This window comes from Bubalus bubalis, chromosome X (genome assembly GCF_019923935.1).
Source record: "Bubalus bubalis isolate 160015118507 breed Murrah chromosome X, NDDB_SH_1, whole genome shotgun sequence".
Taxonomy (NCBI): Eukaryota; Metazoa; Chordata; class Mammalia; order Artiodactyla; family Bovidae; genus Bubalus; species Bubalus bubalis.
The window spans coordinates 53,161,775-53,185,524 of NC_059181.1; the positions used below are offsets into that span (position 1 = coordinate 53,161,775).

General features: G+C 50.2%; 1 protein-coding gene and 1 non-coding gene across 5 annotated transcripts; both read left to right on the forward strand.

The window, feature by feature from the left end:
* Positions 1-3,952: 3,952 nt before the first annotated feature.
* On the forward strand, positions 3,953-11,540 carry LOC112582282 (melanoma-associated antigen D4). 4 transcript variants are annotated; one of them, XM_044937330.2, is made up of 13 exons: positions 3,953-4,104; positions 5,075-5,285; positions 5,622-6,455; positions 6,812-7,018; positions 7,128-7,191; positions 7,431-7,510; positions 7,911-8,002; positions 8,654-8,733; positions 8,822-8,864; positions 9,275-9,337; positions 10,290-10,404; positions 10,717-11,159; positions 11,332-11,540. In XM_044937330.2, exons 2-12 carry the CDS (start codon positions 5,076-5,078, stop codon positions 11,149-11,151), a joined length of 2,223 nt encoding a protein of 740 aa, XP_044793265.1. In that variant the 5' UTR covers positions 3,953-4,104; position 5,075; the 3' UTR covers positions 11,152-11,159; positions 11,332-11,540. The 4 variants fall into 4 exon arrangements, with proteins under 4 accessions (XP_044793265.1, XP_044793263.1, XP_044793266.1 ...); XM_044937328.2 differs by having other exon boundaries at positions 10,717-11,147; XM_044937331.2 differs by having other exon boundaries at positions 6,054-6,455; positions 10,717-11,147.
* Positions 9,917-10,043, forward strand: LOC112582426. The gene has a single exon (XR_003106964.1). It is a non-coding gene; the product is annotated as a small nucleolar RNA SNORA11 (small nucleolar RNA).
* Positions 11,541-23,750: the final 12,210 nt, after the last annotated feature.

Sequence of the window (23,750 nt, forward strand, 5' to 3'; positions counted from 1 at the left end):
AAGCACATATATACACAGTAATAATGTATTGTTATGAATTTTTGTTTTACATCATCAATAATAGATTATTCTTAAATGTAAAAATTAATTGATTATATCTACTTTAATATCTACCATTACAGTATTGTTTACTCATTTGTGTAGACCATATTTCCATTTATAGTCATTTTTCTTGTGCATGAAGGACATCCTGTAACGTCTCCTGTGGGCAAATCTATTGGTGATTAATTATTTCAGCTTGAGTATGTGTAAAACCTTTTATTTCAACATCATTTTTAAACAGATATTCATTGAGTATAAAATTCTGAGTGGATGTTTATTGTTTTATTGTTTTAAAAACGGTATGCCACTTTCTTCTGACTTATGTTGTTCCTTCTGAAGTGTCCTCTAATTCTTGTCTTTGGTCTTCTTAATGAGCCTATACTTCTCTCATTTTATACTTGTCTAGGAATAAAGGTAAAACCTAAACCTTGGGGTAAGGAGATTGAAAAATATCATGAATGCTTATCGTGCATTAACTGTACATAGTGTTGACTTTAAAAAATTGCACAATGTAAAAGTTGTACATTAACTTTTATTTGGGGCAAGTTTTATTTGAGGACCCATAGCCCAGGAGATAGCACCTCAGATAGCTCTGAGAAACTGCTCCAAAGAGATAGGGGGAGAAGGTCAATATACATGATTTTGGTGAAAGGGGACTTCATATAATCAAGTACTTATCTTTACAAAAGTTTTCTGCTGGTCATGAGGAGCTGATGTCAGATGAAGAGATTTAGTGCTTTTCTAGATATGAGAAGATGCAAGGATTGGTCTCATAAAATTAACTTGTGAAAATGCCTAACTACCTGAAGACCTGTTCTAGGAGTTGCAAGGGACAATTTACAGTTGACAATAGCAATTTGGATACAATATTAAAAGCATAACAATCACTGAAAAAAATTAAAAGTCAGGATGGATACTTATACCGCCAGATATTGCAAAGTTAACAGGAATCTGATTTGCTCTGTCAACTAAATATCTATAAATCAAAAATGTTATAAAGCTTACATCATGGCTTCATGTACCACACAGAATAAGGGGTTCTCAAGATAATGGAAATTAACAAAGTCATACCAAGGAATGAATGGGGAACAAGCATTGCCATCTCTCTTGTACAACTCATAACTGTTTCCCATCAGTATGATGGAACGACAAACACTCTGGTTTCTGGATGTTTCTATTCTTGCCCCTCTACTAGTCTCTCCACTTTTCTTCAAAAAATTCTTTCTTAAAAAGTGACCATTGGGTCCCTGGTTCAAATCCAGGTGAAAAAAAAAAAAAAAAGTGACCATTGAAACCCAATATGACAAACCCCTGCTGAGAAATCTTGGATGGGTGTTTATTACCTTAGATGAGAAATATGATTGTCTGTCCCTGGGGGAACAGACAAGTAAAATGTCACACATGCACACTCTGTGTTATTCCTGCGGGTCACGTAGACAGAATTAGACTATGCATAGCAGAGTGGATACATCTTAAAAGCATAGCTCACAGTTAAAACATTTGAATGTAAGAAAAAGTTATCATGCTTCTGGCCATGATGAATTAACAGGAATCTGATTTGCTCTGCCACCTAAACATCTATAAATCAAAAATGTTATAAAGCTTTACATCATGGCACCATGAGCCACACAGGATAAGGGGTCCCCAACATAAGGGAAATTAACAAGGTGATCCCCTGGGTTGTCCGATATCCCCCAACCCCAACTTCTTGCCTGGATAGAGTTCCCAGGCTGCAGCACAGAAAGACTGAACACAAACAGAGCTCAATGAGTGAAGGAGACAGAGTTGAGAATTCCAAGAGGCCAATGTGACTAGAATATTCTGGGAGTAATGGAGGGGTGAGAGCTGCACAGAGAGGTAGTGCTGGAGAGCTGCAGAGGTCTCCCACCTGGGTGCAGTGTATGACAAAAGGGCAGTGGTGGTAGTTGACTTCCCTTTTCTGGAGTGAGTAGCTGTGTGCATCGTGGTGCCATGTACTGAGATTGTGAAGACAGGAGTTTTAAAAACAAGAGAGATGGGGGATGTGAGTGTGTGGGAGGGGTGGCTATCCCAATACCACAGTGAGACAGACTCACTGTGAGGAGCCCTTGAGACACCCACGTGGAGATGTCAAGTAGTATAATGTTCAATGTCAATTACATCTCCATTAAAAAAGAAGAAAGAAAAAATAAGAATAAAAATAAAATAAAACAAGTGTAAAGTCCACTATGGATTTTGTTTAAAAAAAAAAAACCACACAGTTTCAAAATGAGAAGGGAACACGGCATTTTCTATTAGCGCACAGCGGCTCGTCAAGACTCTCACTTCTAAGGTCTGGTCACGTCGTACAGAAACGTGTTACACAAGAAGGGCTGAGAGACACAAGCAGCTAGCTGACAGGGAAGGTTGCTATGCAACAGCTGAGGAAAGCCATCCAGCCAGGCAGAATTGATGTTGGTCACTGGAGAGTAAAAGCTCTGGTCCTAGCAATAGCTTCCATTCAGACACAGGGGTCCTAGAGAGGCTGATATAAAAACGAATATAAAAGTCCACTATGTTAGTTTGTTTAAAAAAAAAAAAAAAAAAAAAGAGGTGCAATTTGAAATGGGAGCATAGGACTTTCTTCAGTGATTCTGGAGCATGTGAGCCCTTGGGTGGGACCCCAGTAAGTTCTCCTTTTGCTTCCCATTTTGCATATTGAGAAACCAGGCTCAGAGATGTCCAGTGACCCGAGTGGGCTCACACAGCTAGCGACAGACTGACCCAGCACTCCGTCCCTGGAATTTGGAAGTCCAGCCGAGAGCATCTATCCACAAGACCACAGCTGCCCCAGGCCCCAGCCATGGAAGGAACCAGGCCAAACATTTACTCTGAATCAGGGCTTGCCATGACTCAGACACACAAGTGCCTGATTGTCCTGGCCGCTCCAGCGGGCACCAGGAAGGCCTCAGGGACAGCCCATTTGTGCCACTCACAGCGAAGGGGCCTGACAGTCAGAGCGGGGAGTGGACCCCAAGGAACAATTCGCACACCTGGATGGACCCACACAGAGCAGGCGAGGGGTGGGCCTGGGGCCCCCTATCTGTTCCCCCTGGGATGCAGAGCATGAGCTTAGGTCTCAGAGAGCGGAAACCCAGTTTGTTGGGACAGATGGTCACAGGGCAGGGGAGGTGGCCTGGATCTGCTGCTCCAACTGAAGAGGGGAGGGTGCCTCGATCCCCGGGGCCAGTGCTAATGGAACACGGGTTTTGGAGTCAGGAAGACCCGAGCCCAAATGCTGCATTTTCACCTCACTGGCTCTGTGGCCTTGTCGAGTGAGTTCAGGGCAATGCGTCTGTCTGTGCCTCAGCTTCCTGATCTGTAAAATGGGGGTGCTGACACCCACTACCCAGGGCTGCTGTGAGAGGAAGATAATGCCCAGCACACACAAGCTGCCCGAGGAGTGGTTGGGGAAGCAGATGTTCCCAGTGTGTCTGGGGGGCCCTAGACATGGATAGTGGAGGAGAACACACAGGGAACTGGTGTCCTCTCACCATTCCATTTCTCCTGTTGCAGGTACCGACCGACCGGGCTAGAGACCTCTGTTTTGGTGACCTAGGGGTCATTCATGCTGGGGAAGCAGGGCTCAGTGTATTCCAGACCACACCGGAGGAGCTTAGAGGCAAGGGGGAGGGCAGGGCTGAGAAGCATTGTGCAAAAGTGGGGGGACTGAGGGTATGTGATGGATGGGTTGGAACCGCAATACAGGGCGTGCGTGCCCGCGTCCCTGGTCGGTGTAGCGGGGGCGGAGGGGTTGACGGTGAGGGGAATCTGGCGGGAGGGAGAAAACGCCCCCACCCCACCCCGCCCACCCACTGGCGGAACCGCATGCGCACAGGGGACCTGGTGGAAAAGGCTTTTGTTGGGAGAGCGGGCCGGCTGGAGGGGTCCGCGCATGCGCAGGCTGCCTAGCCGCGGGGGATGGGGGGGTGCGGGGAGAAAAGGGGCGGGGTGGTGGGAGCTGCTGTGCTGGCAGCAGTAGGCGAGGGCGCGGCTGCGGGGTTCCTGGTGCTGAGGACGGACGCCATTGGAGCCCCAGGGAAGGTAAGGATCCAGCCCTAGACAGGACCGGGAGAGGGCAAGTGGAACCGGGTACGCTGTGCCCTTCCTCCCCACCCCACCCCCGCCCCCGGATGTGAACAAAGCCCAAGCACGCAGAACTTGAACCCCGTTAGACCCGTGGTCAACAAAGGAGCCGCCCCCCACCATGGCCACCAGACCCAGGCTCCCGGACTCGAGCCCTGCTTAACACCGGAGCCCACCATCTGAACACCTTTAACAGACGCGTGTGCTCCGTGCTGAGCTGCCTTAGCGCGGAGGCCCCACCCCCACTCCAACCATTCTGAGATCGGTGCAACCCAACTGACCGCTTTGCCCCCTTCCCCGAGTTGCGATCCTGGCCTTTGAGACCTCCAGCGCTTCCAGTTCGAGCCTCACCTAGTCCGAGGACCGCCCCCTTACCCGCACCCCACTCCATCCATCTTGAGCGCTCCTGTATGAGCCCAGCCTAGACCTGAATCACCTGAATCCCCACCACTGCGACTTAGAGGGTCCCTGGGATTCATTTTCCCAGAGCTTCCAGCGGTCCCCGTTGTCTGAGCCTTCTCATGTCTTCTCCTCCCCAGCATCCTGGCCCCCTGCTCCAGCCGTTAAATCGAGGCGCTTTATTTCCCCTCTCTCAAAGCATCTCTTATGGGACTCTCTGGACCCAAGCCCGCCAGTCCACCCCTTGTTCCAATCCAGCCGCTGGTCTGGGGCGCCTGTGTGACCTAAACTCCCCTTTCAGTGCAGGGTCTCCTCCGACCTCCTCTGTCCTTCTCCTAGGGCTCTGTCTCTGAGGGAATCTACCCCAGCAGCCCTCACCCCCGCCCCAACCTTACACTGCCTGGGAACCCGGTGACTGCAGCCCTCCACCTCCTGAGAGATCCCGCCTCCTGCTGGATCCCGCCCCCTCCCCCTGAAGAGGCCTCCTCATCCCTCTCAGGCTGAGCCCTCTTCTCCTTGGGACCCCCAGCATGGCAGAGGGAAGCTACCGCAAGGAATCTGAAGGGTACAACGTTGAAGACATGGACGAGGGTAGTGATGAAGTCGGGGAGGAAGACATGGTTGAAGGCAACGACTATGAAGAATTTGGTGCTTTCGGAGGCTACGGCGCCCTCACCAGCTTTGACATCCGCATCCTCAGAGCCTTTGGGAGCTTGGGTCCAGGCTTTCGCATCTTAGCGGTGAGGCCCCCTCCTCGGCCACCTGCTAGCCCTGGGCCTTCTCTCTTGTGACGTCAGGGAGGATGGGAGGAGGGGGCCGATGAGGGCTGGAGTTGAAGGGGGAAGGACTGCCCAGCTTGCCCAAACCTTCCCTCTCCTACTGGGAGCAGCGGGGGGGGGGGGGGGGGGGGGAGTGCTGGGAGGGCCTGGGGGCTGGTCGGAGGCTGGCCAACACAGGGGGAGCTATCTGTGTAGAGCTATCTGCCTTCCCCTCCCCTGCCATGCCCTGCCCTGCCCTCCCCTCCCCTCTCCTCCCTTGCTCTGCCCTGCCCTCCCTTCCCCTCCCTGGTCTTGCAGAATGAGCCCTGGGAACTGGAAAACCCAGTGCTGGCCAGAACTCTGCTGGAGGCATTTCGGATGGATCCAGAAACACTTGCCAACGAGACGGCTGCCCGTGCTGCCAACGTAGCCCGGGCCGCCGCCTCTAACCAAGCTGCTCGGGCCGCTGCCACTGCTGCCCGTGCCACCTACAATCAGGTGGTCACTAACCACCACCCGGTGGCCACACACCAGGCGTCAGGAGGCGATACCCAGCCCATGACATCTGCTGCCCAGGCTCCGGCAGCCACCCCTGAGACAAGCGTCGCTTCTCCGCACAGCTCCCAGATGCTAGTCAATAGCGAGATGGCTGCCCCTGGGGCTCCAACAAGGTCCCCACAGCCGCAGACATCCTCCCAGGCCCAGGAGGCTGCGGCCGAGGGCCCTAGTACGGCCTGTGCTTTCCCCCAGGCCTCGCGTGCAAGTGAGATGGATGCCACCCGGCCCAAGACAGCCTTCCTGGGTCAGAACGACGCCTTTGATTTCAGCCAGCCGGCAGGTGTCAGTGGCATGGCCTTCCCACGCCCCAAGAGACCTGCCCCGGCCCAAGAGGCTGCCACAGAGGGCCCCAGTGTTGCCTCCAGGGGCACCCAGGCAGCCTCTGCCGGGGAGGGGGCGGCCACCCGGCCCAAGACGACCAAGTCCGGGAAGGCTCTTGCCAAGACTCGCTGGGTGGAGCCTCAGAATGTTGTGGCAGCAGCTGCCGCCAAGGCCAAGATGGCCACGAGCATCCCTGAGCCTGAGAGTGCAGCTGCCACTTCTCAGCAGAGTGCGGAGCCCTGGGCCAGAATGGGAGGCAAGAGGACAAAGAAGGTGAGACCTCCCTGCTTTCTCCCACCGTCCTTGCTCCCCTGCTTTCTCTGCCCTCTCAGCTCTCTGCCTCCTCCCCTCCCTTCCTCTCCCTCTTCTTCCCCCTCCCTCTTCTCTCAGCGTGTACGTGTTTCTCCAAGCCAAGTTTACCAGCATGTTTTTACTCCACGTAGTCCCTACCCTCGGGCCTGGAGGGAGAAGCGGTTGGCTCAGTGCCTGGCACTTAGTAAGCAGTGGGCACGTGTCATCCACGTGTCATCTACTAGCCTTATTTCCAAGTACCTGCTCTGGCTAAGATGTGTGCCAGGCGACTCAGGGAGCCTGGTCGCCCTGAGTCTCTCCTCTGTCTAATGGTACAGTCCAAGCACCTGGATGACGAATATGAGAGCAGCGAGGAGGAGAGAGAGCCTCCTGCGGTCCCACCAACCTGGAGGGCATCGCAGCCCCTGCTGACGACTGCGCGGCCTCAGATGGCCCCTCGGCCCTCCATGGCCCTGAGGTCCCAGGTACCCTCAAGGCACGTGCTGTGCTTGCCACCCCGCAATGTGACCCTTCTGCAAGAGAGGGTAAGAAGGAAGCCTGCCCTTCCCCCTATCTCCCTCCTCTCCTCCCTTGCGGGCCAGTTCTTTGAGGTCACCCACGCTTTGATTTCCCCGTGCGCTCTTCCTTCTCCAGGCAAATAAGTTGGTGAAATATCTGATGATTAAAGACTACAAGAAGATCCCCATCAAGCGCTCAGGTGGGCAGCCTCTGCCCCCTCCCTGAACCCTGTCCTTCCCCGCTCCCACCACCCTGCCCTGTGGGCCTCCCACCAGATGCCCTCTCCCCACCACACACACACAGATCAGGCCTGGCCGATGGCTCCATTGGCACGGTGTGGGGTCCTGAGCGTGCTCCCCTCAGCAGGGCTGACGGAAAGGCTGTAGCTCTGTGGCTGCTGCTCAGCCCCGGTGCTTTGCCCACCCTCCCCTCCTGCAGACATGCTGAAGGATGTCATCCGAGAATATGACGAACACTTCCCTGAGATCATTGAACGAGCAACGTACACCCTGGAAAAGGTGGGTGTGGGGCCGGGGGCAGCTCCGTGGAGCAGGAGCAGCAGGGAACCCTTGCCCGCCTCCCCCCTCTGCATCCCCTCAAGGCCCAGGGGCCGGACTGCATGCTCTGGAGGGAAGCCCTCCCTGGCCTCTGCACCTGGGAGCTTCCTCTGCACGCCTCCTCCCCTCCTTCCTCCCGCTCGTGCTCTCTGAGCGCCTGTGGTCTCCTGAGGTGGCTCCCGTTGTCTCAGCCAGTGTCAGTGCTCCCACAGGGCACTTCCTCCATGGCCTCTCCTCTCCCTCCTCCCCCAGGGCTTGGGGTTCCCCGCCAAGAAGGAGTTCTAACAGGGAATTGAATGACCGCCTGCAGGACACCCAGCTTGGATGTTTGATCTCACATCCCGTTTTCTCCCCACTGTAGAAGTTCGGGATCCACCTGAAGGAAATTGACAAGGAAGAGCACCTGTACATTCTCGTCTGCACACGGGATTCGTCAGCCCGCCTCCTGGGAAAGTGAGAAAGCACAGGAGGCCGGCGGTCTTCCTTGGTGGTGCCTGCCCCCTCCTCTCGAGAAACGGGAAAGTAGGGCTGGGGGGCCTAGCACGGCTCCCACCCAGAGTTAGCAGTGCTGAGCAGCTAAGGGCAGGCAGGGGCAAGTAGCTTGGGGCGAGGCTTTGCGGCTCTCTGGGTTTCAGCCCTGCCCACCCTTCCCCGCCCCTGTCTTCCTGGGAAAGCAAGCTTCTTGATTGCCTCTCTCTGCTAAGGTCCCAGCCAGGGCTTGGCAGAGTGGGCCTCGGGCAGGGGGCAGGGAAAGGGGAGAGTGGGGGCCGGGGGTCTCCAGTGGAGTCGTGCTCCAGATGCAGTGGGCAAAGGGCAGGGAAGGTCAGGGTGTGCCTCTGGACTCAGGGTTGCCAATCGTCTGCTCCCCGCCTAACCCCATCCTCGACAGAGCCCTGGGAAGAGGTGTTAGCATCCACGTTTGATGGATGAAGGGCCTCAGTCTCAGGCCGAGGAAGGAATTGTCTGGACCAGGTATAGCAAGGCATACAGAGTGGGAGGAACTGCCCTGTAGCCCAGCAGTGTGGGAGAGGCTAGTTGGGTGAGCCGGCTGTGGTCACCTGGGCAAATGGCTGCTGGACAGGATCCCTCTTTCTACGCCTTCAGGACCAAGGACACTCCCAGGCTGAGTCTCCTCTTGGTGATTCTGGGTGTCATCTTCATGAACGGCAACCGCGCCAGCGAGGGTGAGTGGCTGGACAGGCAGCTGGGGGGTTGGCGGTCGTCTCACCTCCCTCCGTCTGCTAAACTCTTGTACCTCATCTCTCCTCACAGCTGTCCTCTGGGAGGCACTCCGCAAGATGGGACTGCGCCCCGGGTATGTTTGGGGTCTCTTGGCTCCCGCTCCTCAGTGTGTCCTTGGGCACAGGAGGCCCCAGGATTGCAGTGGCCTAGCGGTCTCTGTGGGGCGTGGCATCCTAGACTAGGTAGAGTGCCAAGGGTCCACCAGGGTGCGTGGGGAAATGGTCCTGAACCCCGAGCCCTCTTCTGCCCCGTGTCCCCTCTCTGTTCCGACACGAGACCTCAGAGACACCATCGGAGCTGGGGGCTCCATCCAGCCCCTCCCTGGGGCCCTGCCGACAAGTGGCTGCCTGGCCTCTGCTGCCAGCCCAGGTGTCCATGAGGACGCCTCACAGGCTAGGAGGCCCTCAGTCCTGCTGGGAGCGCTCCTGCCCAACCCAGGCACTGCCACTCTCTCTAGTCACGCCTTCCTTTCCTTGCACTCAGGGTGAGGCACCCATTCCTTGGCGATCTGAGGAAACTCATTACAGAGGACTTTGTGAAGCAGAAGTGAGTATCTCTGCCCCCCATTCAGGCCTTCCTCGTGTGCTGCTCTGGCTGAGGACGCCATTCCCCGGCCCATGTCTTAACACCAGAGGGATGGGTGTCTGGTGTGAGTGTGGGTTGGGAGGGTGCGAGTGTGGGGGTTGAGGGGACAATCCCAGGGAGGCCTGGGGAAAGGGAGCACTTGCGGTCTGTAAACACCGGGTGGGACGGTACAGCCCCCACCTCCTTCAGCACCTGCCCTGTAGGCAGCGTCCCGGCTTTACATCTCAGGGGCCTGGGACTCCGAGAGTGGAAACCTGATCATGGCCCTGACTGGAGTAAGGCCCGTCTGGGCCTGGAGCCTGGCCCTGCCGATTTTCTAGCCCAGGCTCCCCCCCATCATCAGTGCTTGGAGATCTCTTGTGCCCTCACAAAGGCCCCGTGTGCATGTTCCTCCATCCGCCGCCCCACAAACACACGTTCACAGATGTTTGGGAGTATGCGTGGAGTCCCCTACTCTTGGTTGACTGTTTCTTCCCATACAGTCGTTTTCTAGGATGGATTCTCCCAGGGTTCAGTCAGGTCACGGACAAGCCCCATGGTGGGTTGTGCTCAGAGCATGGAGCCTGAAGAAATGGCTCCTGCTTACACCAGACCCAACAGGAATCTGGGTTATTGTGACAAGGGGCACAAAACTCGTGGCCTTCCTCTGAACAAGTACCCTACACGTGCCTCCTGCACCTCCGCATGTCTACTGGGCAGGACCAGTGGCCTAGGGATGTGAGCCCCTCCATTTAGGAGGCAGAAACCCTGGGAGCCGGTGTGGAAGTGGGGGCAGGGGCTGCGGGGCCAGGGCAGGCCTCCTGCAGCAGCTGAGCTGCAGCCTCGGGGCTGGGAAGGAACTACCTGGGAGCCACCGGAGCAGCCACAGGTGTGCCTGTCTGGGAGCAGAGGTTTGTTGTCCTCTCTCACACAGGTACTTGGAATACAAGAAGGTCCCCAATAGCAGCCCACCCGAGTATGAGTTTCTCTGGGGTCTGCGCGCCTGCCATGAGACCAGCAAGATGAGGGTGCTGAGATTCATCGCCCAGGTAAGGCAGAGCCTGTGTTCTGGCTGCATCTTCCCATACCTGGTTTGCGTCTTGGTCCCGGCCTCCTGACGCCGTTTGTCCAGTGAGGACGCCAAGGCCCAGCAAGGTTCCCAAGTCGCTGACACCAGTTCACAGGCTGTAGGGAGTGGACGGGGTGAAATCCCAGGTCTGGCACGGAATGACGGGAGCCTGATTTCAGTCGTGTGGGTCTTTAACATGATTTCACAAAGCGCTTAAGCGAGTGAAAGGCGGGAAGCGGGCGCTGAGCGAGGTAGGGTAAGTGTGCAAACGGCTGCTGTGCCTCCATCGCAGTATCAGAACCGAGACCCCCGCGAATGGAGGGCTCATTTCTTGGAGGCTGTGGATGATGCTTTCAAGACGATGGATGTGGATATGGCCGAGGAGCACGCCAGGGCCCAGATGAGGGCCCAGATGAACATCGGGGAGGAAGCTCTGATTGGACGGTGGAGCTGGGACGATATCCAGGTGGAGCTCCTGACCTGGGATGAGGACGGAGATTTTGGCGACGCCTGGTCCAGGATCCCCTTCGCTTTCTGGGCCAGATACCATCAGTACATTCTGAATAGCAACCGTGCCAACAGGAGAGGTACCTGGAGGGCTGGTGTCAGCAGTGGCACCAATGGCGCGGCCAGCGCCAGCATGCTCGATGGCCCCAGCACCAGCTCCACCATCCGGACCAGAAACGCCGCCAGAACTAGTGCCAGCTTCTTCTCCTGGATTCAGTAAGATTGGAGGTCATTACACGGGACTCTGGAGGCTGGGGTGGGGAGGGGCTGGGAGATATCAGGGGCAGGCCTGGGGTGTCCTGGGGGAACGAGGAGAGCGGGACAAGACACTCAGTCTGTCCTTGCTGTCCCTCACATGCATTGACACCTCTACTCTGGCTTGTGTGTCTCCTGGTTCCAGGCAGCCCTGAGGAGCTGCGGCAGTCCCCCGCCGAGCCAGAGTGCCTCCGCTGCCCGGTCCCCGACAGAGCACTCCAGGCCCGCTTCTCCCCGTCCATGGAAGATGGCATGCAAGATGACGCACGCTATGCCCTTCCTGCTTTCATTGTGTGCTTTTCCTCGTGCTGTCGTGTTTTGGGTATCTGTGTTACATTAAAGTTATGAACTCGGTCGGTTGTTTCCTCTTTTTCCTGGGCAGGTGTGGCTCTGAGCAGCCCGCGGATCAGGCCCTCGGGGACAGGCGGGGGCCGCCTCTGCCTAAAAGACAGGCAGGTGTGGGTGGGTCCGGTGCTGGGAAGGGCAGAGATGCCCCTGAGGGGGGGCAACCATGAGTTTCCAAAGGCTCTGGTCCACAGCATCATGGTCTCCTACACTGTGTGCCCCTAGTCAAACACAGGGGCGGTTCACAGGAGCAAGGGTGGGGTGGAGGGCTGTGAGCTGGTGCCACTGCCCCTCCCGCCAAGGGACAGGCTCCACAGACATCCCCCAGGACCTACCTGCCCCTCCCCATCTCTGGAGTCGCTGTCCAGGATTCCTTCCCTCATCAGCCACACAATTTTAGGACCTCATCCCTCTTCCCGAGTCCTAAGGACGGCGAGGTAGGCCTCACGGTGACATCCTCACCCCTCCAGCAGGTAGAGCAGAAACCATCATAGGCAAGACAGCCTATTTCATGGGAGAAAGCTGCAGGCAGACCTGGACAGCCCATTGCCCATGACCATGACCCGAGACTCTTTGGGAGGCTCCAGGGTACTTCTCCATGGAAGCAGGGCTCTCCCAGTGAGGCCAAGGCCAGCCTAGGTCCCTGAGTCTTCAAGGGCTGTGTGATCCCTGAGGGGGCTGAGGCTAAACTTTCATTCCCCAGGCAGACGACAGTGAGGGCAGAGACACTTTGGAACTCTGGGAAGGACTCTGTAGCAGGAAGGGGCCATCTGGGGCTTTTCTGGGTATCTCAGTGATGTCCACAGCTTGGAGGACAAGGCTCCGGGTTAAGAGGAAGGAGAGAGTAGTGCAAAGACCGCAGCCCACCTGCCCAGCCACCCATTGCTTGCTTCTTTGCCCCAAGAACAGGTTCCACTCCCTCAACCAGACCTGCATCCTGACCCAGACCCAGCTGCATCATGTTCCAGACCCAGTGGAAAGCAAAAACACCCATCACTTGGCTCAAAAATGAGGAAGAATTCCAAGGAGGCAGCAGGGGTCCACCACTAGCACAACCCTTCTGAGTGACGGCCTGGGCCGTACCCGCAGGAGGCAGGCTCTGTGTGTACCCCTCCCTTAAAGACAGGCTTCATGTGGGTTTCTGCCTTATTTGTTGGTGCTTTGGTGTCTGCCTCCCTGGCTGCTGGGTTGATGCCTCGCCCCGTGGACACTCTGTGATTCTGACAGAGATTCAGTCCCTTCCCAGGTGCAGGTATCCGGTTGATGGTCGGGATTTGGGGAACCCCGCTCTGGCGTGATGAATGACACTGGACTATTTCTGGCTCCCTCAACCTGGGACCTCCCAGGACCCTACTGTGCACTCAGTAGGTACCTGCCTTCTCATGGACGAGGTCGGGGCACTCACCACAAGCCGCAGGTGTGAGTGGGAGCACTGTGCGCCACAGGCACCTGAGATGAGGCAGCTCATCTGGAAAGGAGGCGAGAGCAGCTCTCAGAGGCAGGACGCTGGGGAAGTCACCACCTCTCCGGGCCTCCAGGCTTGCGCCTCTCTCTCCTTCCAACCCCTTCCCTATGGATATCTTCACCTGGCTCCTGCCCCTCCACACCCTGCAGGGGGCAGTGCTGAGAGCCGGGTGGGGAGTGAGGAAGTGAGCAGAGAGGCAGCCTCAGGAGCAAGGAGGAAGGCGGGTCCCAGGGATCGGGGACAGACCCTGAGTGCCCCAGAAACTGACGATTGGCACCGCGGAGGTGGCCGACCTTCAACCGCAGGGCAGACATGAGACCGAGGCAGGCCTCCCTGCCACCCCCAGCGTCAGCCCTTCCACGGGGTCCCCCACCACAAAGGCCACAACAGGTCTCAGCCAGTGTTTTCTGAGGACCTACTATGCGCCAGGGCCTTGGCGGAGGTGTACATGCACCTCGGCAGCTCCCGCAGATTTCTCCCCAGCCCAGGCCTGTGCCCTCTGACTCCTCAGACACTTGTTGATGGACAAGCATTCACCGATTGATTCACTTGTGTCCAGTTCCCGACGATTCGCATGCCATGGCTGGCATGGCCTTGATGTCAATCACCAGATAGCCTCAAGGGAGCAGATGATCAGGCACATTCCATGGATGAGGACCCTGAGGCTCTGAGAGGGAAGACACTTGCCCTGAGTCCCACAGCCAGGAAGTGGCAGTGCTGGGACTGGAACCCAGGATGCTTTGAGCCCAACTGTGTGCTCTGATCACTGCAGTCTGTTGCCACTGCCTTTGAGGGAGTCACAGTGCCATGCGGGGACACCCCCACCTCTCACTCCTCTCTGCAAACACCCCCCTCCTGATCGCCCAGGAAACAGATCAGATCAGATCAGACAAGTCGCTCAGTCGCGTCCGACTCTTTCCGACCCCATGAATCGCAGCACGCCAGGCCTCCCTGTCCATCACCAACTCCGGAGTTCACCGAGACTCACGTCCATCGAGTCAGCGATGCCATCCAGCCACCTCATCCTCTGTCGTCCCCTTCTCCTCCTGCCCCCAATCCCTCCCAGCATCAGAGTCTTTTCCAACGAGTCAACTCTTCGCATGAGGTGGCCAAAGTACTGGAGTTTCAGCTTTAGCATCATTCCTTCCAAAGAAATCCCAGGGCTGATCTCCTTCAGAATGGACTGGTTGGATCTCCTTGCAGTCCAAGGGACTCTCAAGAGTCTTGCATTCCAAATCCCTTCATTGAGCCAGAACCCCACCCCTCATGGCCTCCCTGCCTCTGAGGGTCACCCTAGGCTTTTGAGGCCTGCCACTGCCCACCAACCTCCTGGCACATCCTCACTCCTGTGGCCTGGAGAGGCCAACACTTCAACATCCTGGTCAGAAATGGACTCTCACACCTGAGGGGGACACAACAGTCCCTTTCCAGGCCAGTTGCCCTAGTGTGGGGTTAAGCAAACACATTCGATTTATTTTGAGACAGTCGACTTTCCAGGGGTTAAAAATTTCGAGAAGTGAAAAGGGGTGTACATTCCCAATGAACACATGAAAGTCGAAAATGCAAAAGTCAGTGGATGCTAAGAGCTGAGGAGAGTGTGGAGCAAATGAACTCCCGTACACTGTCCAGAGAAGTCTTCACTTGTACGAGGCCCCTGGAAAACAGGAGGGATCCATCCGTTGGTTCATTGAAAAAGCAAGAGAGTTCCAGAAAAACATCTATTTCTGCTTTATTGACTATGCCAAAGGCTTTGACTGTGTGGATCACCACAAACTGTGGAAAATTCTTAAAGAGGTGGGCATACCAGACCACCTGACCTGCCTCTTGAGAAATCTGTATACAGGTCAGGAAGCAATAGTTAGAACTGGCCATGGAACAACAGACTGGTACCAAATAGGGAAAGGAGTACGTCAAGGCTTGTATATCGTCACCCTGCTTATTTAACTTATATGCAGAGTGCATCATGAGAAACGCTGGGCTGGATGAAGCACAAGCTGGAATCAAGATTGCCAGGAGAAATATCAATAACTTCAGATATGCCGATGACACCACCCTTATGGCAGAAGGCGAAGAAGAACTAAAGAGCCTCTTGTTGAAAGTGAAAGAGGAGAGTGAAAAAGTTGGCTTAAAGCTCAACATTCCGAAAACTGAGATCATGGCATGCGGTCCCATCACTTCATGGCAAATAGATGGGAAAGAGTGGAAACAGTGACAGACTTTATTTTGAGGGGGCTCCAAAATCACTGCCGATGGCGACTGCAGCCATGAAATTAAAAGACGCTTACTCCTTGGAAGAGAAGTTATGACCAACATATTCAGCATATTATAAAGCAGAGATATTACTTTGCCAACAAAGGTCCGTGTAGTCAAGGCTATGGTTTTTCCAGTAGTCATGTATGGATGTGAGAGGTGGACTATAAAGAAAGCTGAGCTCAAGAGAACTGACGTTTTTCAACTATGGTGTTGGAGAAGACTCTTGAGAGTCCCTTGGACTGCAAGGAGATCCAACCAGTCCATCCTAAAGGAAATCAGTCCTGAATATTCATTGAAAGGACTAATGCTGAAGCTGAAACTCCAATCCTTGGGCCACCTGATGCGAAGAGCTGACTCATTTGAAAAGACCCCGATGCTGGGAAAGATTGAAAGTGGGAGAAGGGGATGACAGAGGATGAGATGGTTGGATGGACACCATCACCATCATGTCCACTCAATTATCATGAGTTTGAGTAAACTCCGGAAGTTGGTGATGGACAGGGAGCCCTGGTGTGCTGCAGTCCATGGGGTCTCAAAGAGTCGGACACGAGTGAGCGACTGAGCTGAACCGAGCTGAAAGCTTGAGGCTACTTGAGGCCACCTGGATGGAGGAGGCATGAGACATCAGCTCTAGGTGAAAGTGAGCCTTCTGAAAGCAAGGAAGGAAGACATTGGAAGATGAAGCTTCACTATGAGCAGTGCACCGCTTTTAGCCAGGAATCTGAGCGAGCTGAGATCCTGACAACCGTGTACCTTTCAGGAAGGCAACACCTACAAATTAGCTTCTCTCTGAAGCTCTCTAGGACACTGTGGTGTCCTGGCGCCCAGAGTGGGGAGGCAGAGGAGGAGTCCTAGAATCAGGCCACCCTGGCAAATCTCCTCCTCTTTCCTTCCCCAACACGGGGGAGGGAATGGGCCCTAGGCCCAAGGTTCGGACTGCAGGAGGGACGAGGGCAGCAAGGGCTGAAGGCTGTTCCCAGGAAATGGTGTCCAACCTCAGCTGTAGTTTCACATTCTTGCCCAAAGTACACTGTGCTCTTCTGTGTGTGGGCGGGTTTCAGAAGACTGCAGAGCCTGGCGAGAGTCCCCTGCTTGCTGCCCACAAAGAGAACATTGCGTGACTGATAAAGCCCTGAAGATTTTCATTATCAGAGGTCCACGGTTTGGATGTTGCTTATTTGCAATCCGAATTCCTCCAAATACTCAAAGATTCTCTTCATCAGTTGTACTGGGGTTTCATTGTCCAGCAAAAAAAATGTGTCCATTTAAGTGTACAGGTCCAAGGCCTTTGATAAATCTACCATGTAACTAGCACCTCAGTCAAGAAAGAGAACATTTCCATCACCTAATAAAGTTCCCTTCTGCTCCCTCCCAGTGAATCCCTACCATCCACGTGCAGCCTTAGGCAACCACTGATCTCCTTTCTCTTTCGCTTATAGGTTAGAATGCTCTTCACTAGAGCCTGTAATACACATCAATGTGCAACATATAATCTTCTCGGTCTGCCTGCTTTCCCCTCTGCCTCAACGCTTTGGAAATTCATCCATGCTGTGGCACAAATCAGCAGACTAAATTAAAATTGTTCCAATTCACAAGCTGATTATCTCTGTTGAAATGACACAGATATCACACAATCTCCCAGAACTAGTAAGTGAATTTACCTAGAGTGCAGGATACAAGATTAGAACAAAATCAACCACATTTCTATATCCTAGCAAAGAAGTGTTGGAAAATGAAACCGAAGAGAGTGCTACCACGTACCACTCACAAATACCGGCGATTCTGTGTCGTGAATCTAACAAATGACACACGGTATTTGCATGCCGTAAACCGCAAAACAGTGAACAAAGAAATTGAAAATAGCCTAAGTAAATAGAAGAATATGCCACAATCAGGGATTGGCATGTTTACCACAGAAAAGATGAATGTTCTCCCCTCAATTTATCTATAGATTTAATGCAAGTCTAATAAAAACCCTGGAAGCAAGTTTAGCAGGTGTAGACAAGTTGATTCTAAAGCTTATGAAAAAAGCAAAAGAAACTAAATTAACCCAAACATTGTGAAAGGAAGAATAAAATGGGAGGAGTCATATTATCTCATTTAAAACGTATTAACCCACACAGAAATTGCTTGCATTCCTACACATTAACAATGAAAGATGAGAAATACAAATCAGGAATACAATCTCATTTACCACTGCAACGGAAAGAATAAGATACCTAGGAATAAACCTGCCTTAAAAGTCAAAAGACCTGTGCTCATTAGAACTATAAGACACTGATGAAAGAAGTCAAAGAAGACACAATCAGATGGAGTGATATAGTCAGACGGGAAAACGTCTGCCTACAATGCGGGAGACCCGAGTTCAATCCCTGGGTCGGGAAGATCTCCTGGAGAAGGAAATGGCAACCCACCCCAGTATTCTTGCCTGGAAAATGCCATGGACAGAGAAGCCTGGTAGGATACAGTTCATGGGGTCGCAAAGAGTCAGACACGACTGAGTGACTGAGCGACTTCAGTTTTTTTCATACACACACACACACACACAATGTTCTTGGACTGGAAGAATCAATATTGTGAAAATGACTGTATAACCCAAAGCAAGTTACTGATTCAATGAAATCCCTATCAAATTACCAATGACATTTTTCACTGATTAGAAGAAAGAATTTTACGTTTTCCACAAAAACATGAAAGACCCCCAAATAGCCAACAGAATCTTTAGAAAGAAAAAATAGAGCTAGAGGAATCAACCTTCCTGACTTCAGACTACACTACAAAGTGACAGTTACCAAGAAAGTATGGTACTGTCACTTAAACAGAAATAAAGATCAGTGGAACAGGATAGAAAGCCCAGAGATAAACCCACGCACCTATGGTTACCTAATCTTTGACAGAGAGGTGAAAATACACAATGGAGAAAAGACAGCCTCTTTAATAAGCGGTGCTTATCATGTATGAAACGAGTTGCCAGTCCAGGTTCGATGCACAATACTGGATGCTTGGGGCTGGTGCACTGGGACGACCCAGAGGGATGGTATGGGGAGGGAGGGGGGAGGAGGGTTCAGGATGGGGAACACATGTATTCCTGTGGCGGATTCATTTTGATGTTTGGCAAAACTAATACAATTATGTAAAGTTTAAAAATAAAATAAAATTTAAAAAAAAAAGAAAAAAAAAATAAGCGGTGCTCGGATAACTGCACAGCTAATTGTGAAAACAGCAAAATTCTGTAAAGTAATTATCCTTCAATAAAAAATTAATTAATTAAAAAAAGAATGAAATTAGAACACTCCCTAAAACCATACACAAAAATAAACTCAAAATGGATTAAAGACTTAAATGTAAGCTCAGACACTATAAACTCTTAGAGGAGGGACTTCCCTAGTGGTCCAGGGGCTAAGACTCCATGCTCCCATTGGAGTGGACCAGGGTTTGGTCCCTGGTAAGGGAACTAGATCTCACATTCCACAGCTAAGTTCCCACATGCCACAACTAAGGCCCTGAGCAGTGGGAAAAAAAAAAAGAAATATTTTTTCAAGTAAATTATAAAAAGACTCTTAGAAGCAAACATAGACAGAACACTCTCTGACATATCACAGGAAGATCTTTTATGACCCACCACCTAGAGTAATGAAAACAAAAATGAACAAATGGGACCTAATTAAATCAAAAGGCAAAGGCAACCATAAACAAGACAAAGAGACAACCCACAGAACGGGAGAAAATATGTGTAAACGTAGCAACCGATGAGGGATTCATCTTTAAAATATACAAACAGCTCATGTAGCTCAATATATAAAAAGAGAAACAAACAATCCAATCAAAAAATGGGCCAAATACCTAAGTAAACATTTCTCCAAAGAAGACATACAGATGGCCAACAAACACAGGAAGAGATGCTGAACTTCACTAGTTAGTAGAGAAATGCAAAGCAAAACAACAATGGGTGTATAACCTCACACCAGAATGACCATTATCAAAATATCTGTTGTTGCTCAATCACTCGGTCATGTCTAACACTGCAACCCCATGGACTGTAGCCCACCAGGCTCCTCTGTCCACAGGATTTCCCAGGCAAGCATGCCGTAGTACATTGCCTTTTCCTTCTCCAGGGGAGCTTCCCAACCCAGGGATCAAACCCGTGTCTCATGCATTGGCAGACGGATTCTTGACCACTGTGCCACCAGGAAAGCCCTTCAAAACAACAATCAGGTATCGCTTCACACTGGTCAGAATGGCCAACATCTAAAAACCTACCAATGATAAACGTTGTAGTACTGGGGAGAAAAGGACACTCTCCTACCCTGTTGATGGGAATGCAAATTGGTGCAGCCACATGGAGAACAATAGGGATGTTCCTTAAAAACTACAAGTAGAACTACTATGAGACCCAGCACTCCCATTCCTGGGCATATACCCCCCGAGAACACCACGATTCAAAAAGATACATGCACCCCAGTGTTCATTGCCACAATACTTACAATAGCAACCTAAATGTCTATCGACAGAGGAATGGGTAGACAAGAGGTGATCCATATATACAGTGAAGTATTACTCAGCCATAAAAATGAACATAACTGGGCCACTTTCAGAGACGTGGATGGACCTAGAGACTGTCATACTGGGTGAAGAAAGTCAGAAAGAGAAAAACAGATTATCTTATAATATCACTTATATGTGGAATCTAGAGACATGACCAGATGAACTTATTTGCAAAGCAGAAATAGAGATACAGAGCAGAGAACAAACATATAGATATCCAAAGGGATGATTGGAAGATTGGGATTAACACATATACTCTACACTGCGTAAGATAGATAACTAATGAGAACCTACTATATCACACAGGGAACTCTACTTAATTCTCTGCTGGCATAAATGTGAAGGAAATCCAAAAAAAGAGGGGATATGTATATACATATGGCAGATTCCCTTTGCTATACAGCAAACCCTAAGACAAAAATTGTAAAACAACCATCCTCCAATAACAATTAATAAAAATATCTTATAAAGGGGGCTCCAAGCAAAATAATAATAATAATCCTTATAAAACTGCAGTAAACAAAAGCCAGTGTGACAATGGTGAATCAACAGACACACAGATGAATAAATCAGAGGGAAGACTCCAGAACTAGCTTCTTCAAATATAGCCAATTCGTTCTGGACAAAGTTGCAAAAGCGACTGAATGAAGAAAGTATTGTCTTATCAGAATATGTGTGTGAAGAATGGGATGTCCATCTGAAAGAGAGCCTCATACCTTATCCTAAAACCCACTAAAAATGAATCTTAGATATAAACCAGGAGCATGAAACTGTAAGACATTTAAAAGAAAATAACACACAATCTTCAGCCTCGAGTTTGGCAACAATGTTTTAGCTATGACTCCAAAAAAAAAACAACAACAAAAAAAAACCCGCCTTCCTCTGTGAAAGATAATGTCAGGAGTTTGAGAAGACAAATCGCAGGCTGGGAGAATGTATTTTAAAATTACATAGCCAACAAAGGTCTTGTATCCAGAACATATAAAGAACTGTCAAAAGTCAACAGAAAGGAAATAGTGGAAAAAAATATCTGAAGAGATACTTCAATGAAAAGAATACACAGGGGCAACTGAGCACGTGAACGAATGTATGTTCAACTTCCCGGGCTCTCAGGCAAGTGCAAATTAAAACTAAGGTGAAATACCAGTCTTCGTATCTTAAAATTGCCAAAACACAACAAAACTAAGCAAAATGAACAAAGAAACAAACAAGAAAACATCAGACAATACCAAATGATGCTAAGGATGGGCAGCGAGTGGACTGGCCACAGGTTACTGGTGGGAATGCAGGGTGGCACAGGCACTGTGGACAGAGATGTATTGCTTCTCATGAAGTTAAACTTATGCTTAGCCACGTGACCAACAACTTCACCCTAAAGTATTTGCCCTAGGGAAGTTTAACGTGAGTTCACACAAAACCTGTTCAGGAATGTTATAGCAATAGCTGTGTTCATAATCAACAAAACAGAGCAACAACCCTAACAGTCCTTCAGCAAAGTGCATCATTTTCATTTTGGAAAGGAAAGTGAAGTCGCTCAGTCGTGTCCGACTCTTTGCGACCCCATGGACTGTAGCCTACCAGGCTCCTCTGTCCATGGGATTTTCCAGGCAATAGTACTGGAGTGGCTTGCCATTTCCTTCTGCAGGGGATCTTCCCGACCCAGGGATCGAACCCAGGTCTGCCGCATTGTAGACAGACGCTTTACCGTCTGAGCCACCAGGGAAGTCCTCATTTTCATATTGTTGAATACTATTCAGCCCTAGAAAGGAAAGAACTATTGATACAGTCAACAATGTGGATGAAACTCAGTAATATTACGCTGAGTGATAGAAGCCAGCCTCAAGTTACTTTTAAATGGCTTGATACGTAGGATGGTCTTGAAAAGACAAATGTGTATTGTCACAGACGGCAAATTGGTGGTGCCTTGGTTAAGGGTGGGAGTAGAGCATGGCTGCAAAAGGATAGCACTGGGGACGTCTTGGGGGTTGCAGAAATGTTCTGTATACCGATTGTGATGGTGGTTACAAGAAGCTTCAGAAGTGCTGAAATTCCTAAAATTGGATGTCCAGAAGATGGTGATGCCACCAAACATTAATTTAAAAATAAAGTTAAAGAAATAATGATAAAACAGTCCTTCAACGAACAAACAAACAAAAAGCTTTCCTAATTCTCCAGCAGTGCCCTGCACCATAGAAAATACCGAATGCATTTATTTAGGATAAATGAAAAGCACGTCAAATAGGAGCACAGATCAACACAAAGGAGCAAACGTCTATACCAATGCTAAATGTGTGGGGGACTGGGAGGGGAATGGTTTCTCAAAGATTAAGGTAACTGAATGTTTCCAAGAGCAATAACAATGCATTATCTGGGGTATAATATATGTTTTAAGAATTGTATGGAAACAAAAGCAAATGGACAGGATCATAAAAATAAAGGTGCTGGTGTGGGTAAAGAATCTTATTCTTTGAAAGTGAAAAGTCTAAATTTATACTAAATTTATGTAGTATATTCTCTACAGGAACCACTTACATATAAAACAAAAGGAATAAGTAATAAATATGTACATTAAAATGGAATACTGAGAACTACATCAGCAGTACAGAAGATGGCAAGGGAATTGGGTGAAAGGAAAAACTTAAGGAAATATGGAAAGAAAGAAGGGTAGAAGAAAGAGAGAGGAAGAAAAGGAGGAATGAAGGAAAGAAAGAAAAGAGGGAAAGAAATTGACTTGAAATAAGATGACAGATTTAAAGCCAATACTATTTCTACTTAAACTATATGTAAATATCCTGAACTTTCCAAGTAAAAGGTTGAGATTTCTAGACAGAATAGGTGCACGATTCCACAATTTGTTGTTAAATAGAAACTCATTTTAGTTTAGAGACAGAGGCAGGTTAAATGGAAAAGGGTTGGAAAAAATAGGCCATATGTGACGGTAAATTGTAAGACAAAATGAGAAGGTATGATAAAGGATAAGGTCGATTGTAGGATCAGGAGTATTAATCAGTGATAAATAAGCATATTTAATAACGAGGGGGAAAGGGCTAATTACTCAGGAAAACACAACAGTCCTCAATGCACTGGACAATTGAACTTTAAATTACATAAAGGGAAAACAGACTGAACTTGAAAGAGATCTAGATAGACAAATGCATTTAACATTTGGAACATTCAAACATTGTTTCTGAGATTTTGATATAGTAAGTAGGCAGAAGGCCAGTAGTTATAAAGAGAACTTTAACAACATTCTCAACTACTTAGACCTAATTATAGTACATTCCTCTCAACAGCAGCAGAAAACACATCCTCTTCAAAGGCACGTGGGACGTGCACCAAGAAAGAGCCTCTCATCGGATTAGAAAACAATACTCCATCAATTAAGAAGGATTAAAGTCAAGTAGAGGATGTCCTCTGGGCACAGTGGAATCAATCGAGAAATTCATAGCAAGAAGTTTTCTAGAGAATCCCCAGACTTTGTAATTTAACAAAGATTTCAAAATAACACACGATCAAAGAGACACTAGGGAAATCTGAAAGTATTATCAACTAAAGGGAAATGTAAACACAACATATCAACTTTGGTGTGATTAAGTTAAAGCCTTGGTTAGAGAGAAATTTGCTCTTTGCGTGATTGTATTTAGAAAGAGGAAAGGGCTAACATCAAGGAATTACAAAACTGAGATGCCTCCCAAAGAAGTCAAAATTAATCTGAGAGGAAGTAGAAGGAAACAATAAAGATAGCAATGAAATGGAAAACAAAGAAGTCATAGAGAAAATACAATGGAGCCAACAGCTGATCCATTCAAAACATTTATACAATGTGTAAACTGGATGTAGACTAATCAAGAAAAGAGAGTCACTAAGACACAAGTGGCCAGTGTAAGGAGCCACAGAATGGACATGACTTCAGAGTGCAAAAATGCTAAAATGACAGTAAGGGACTAATTAGAAAA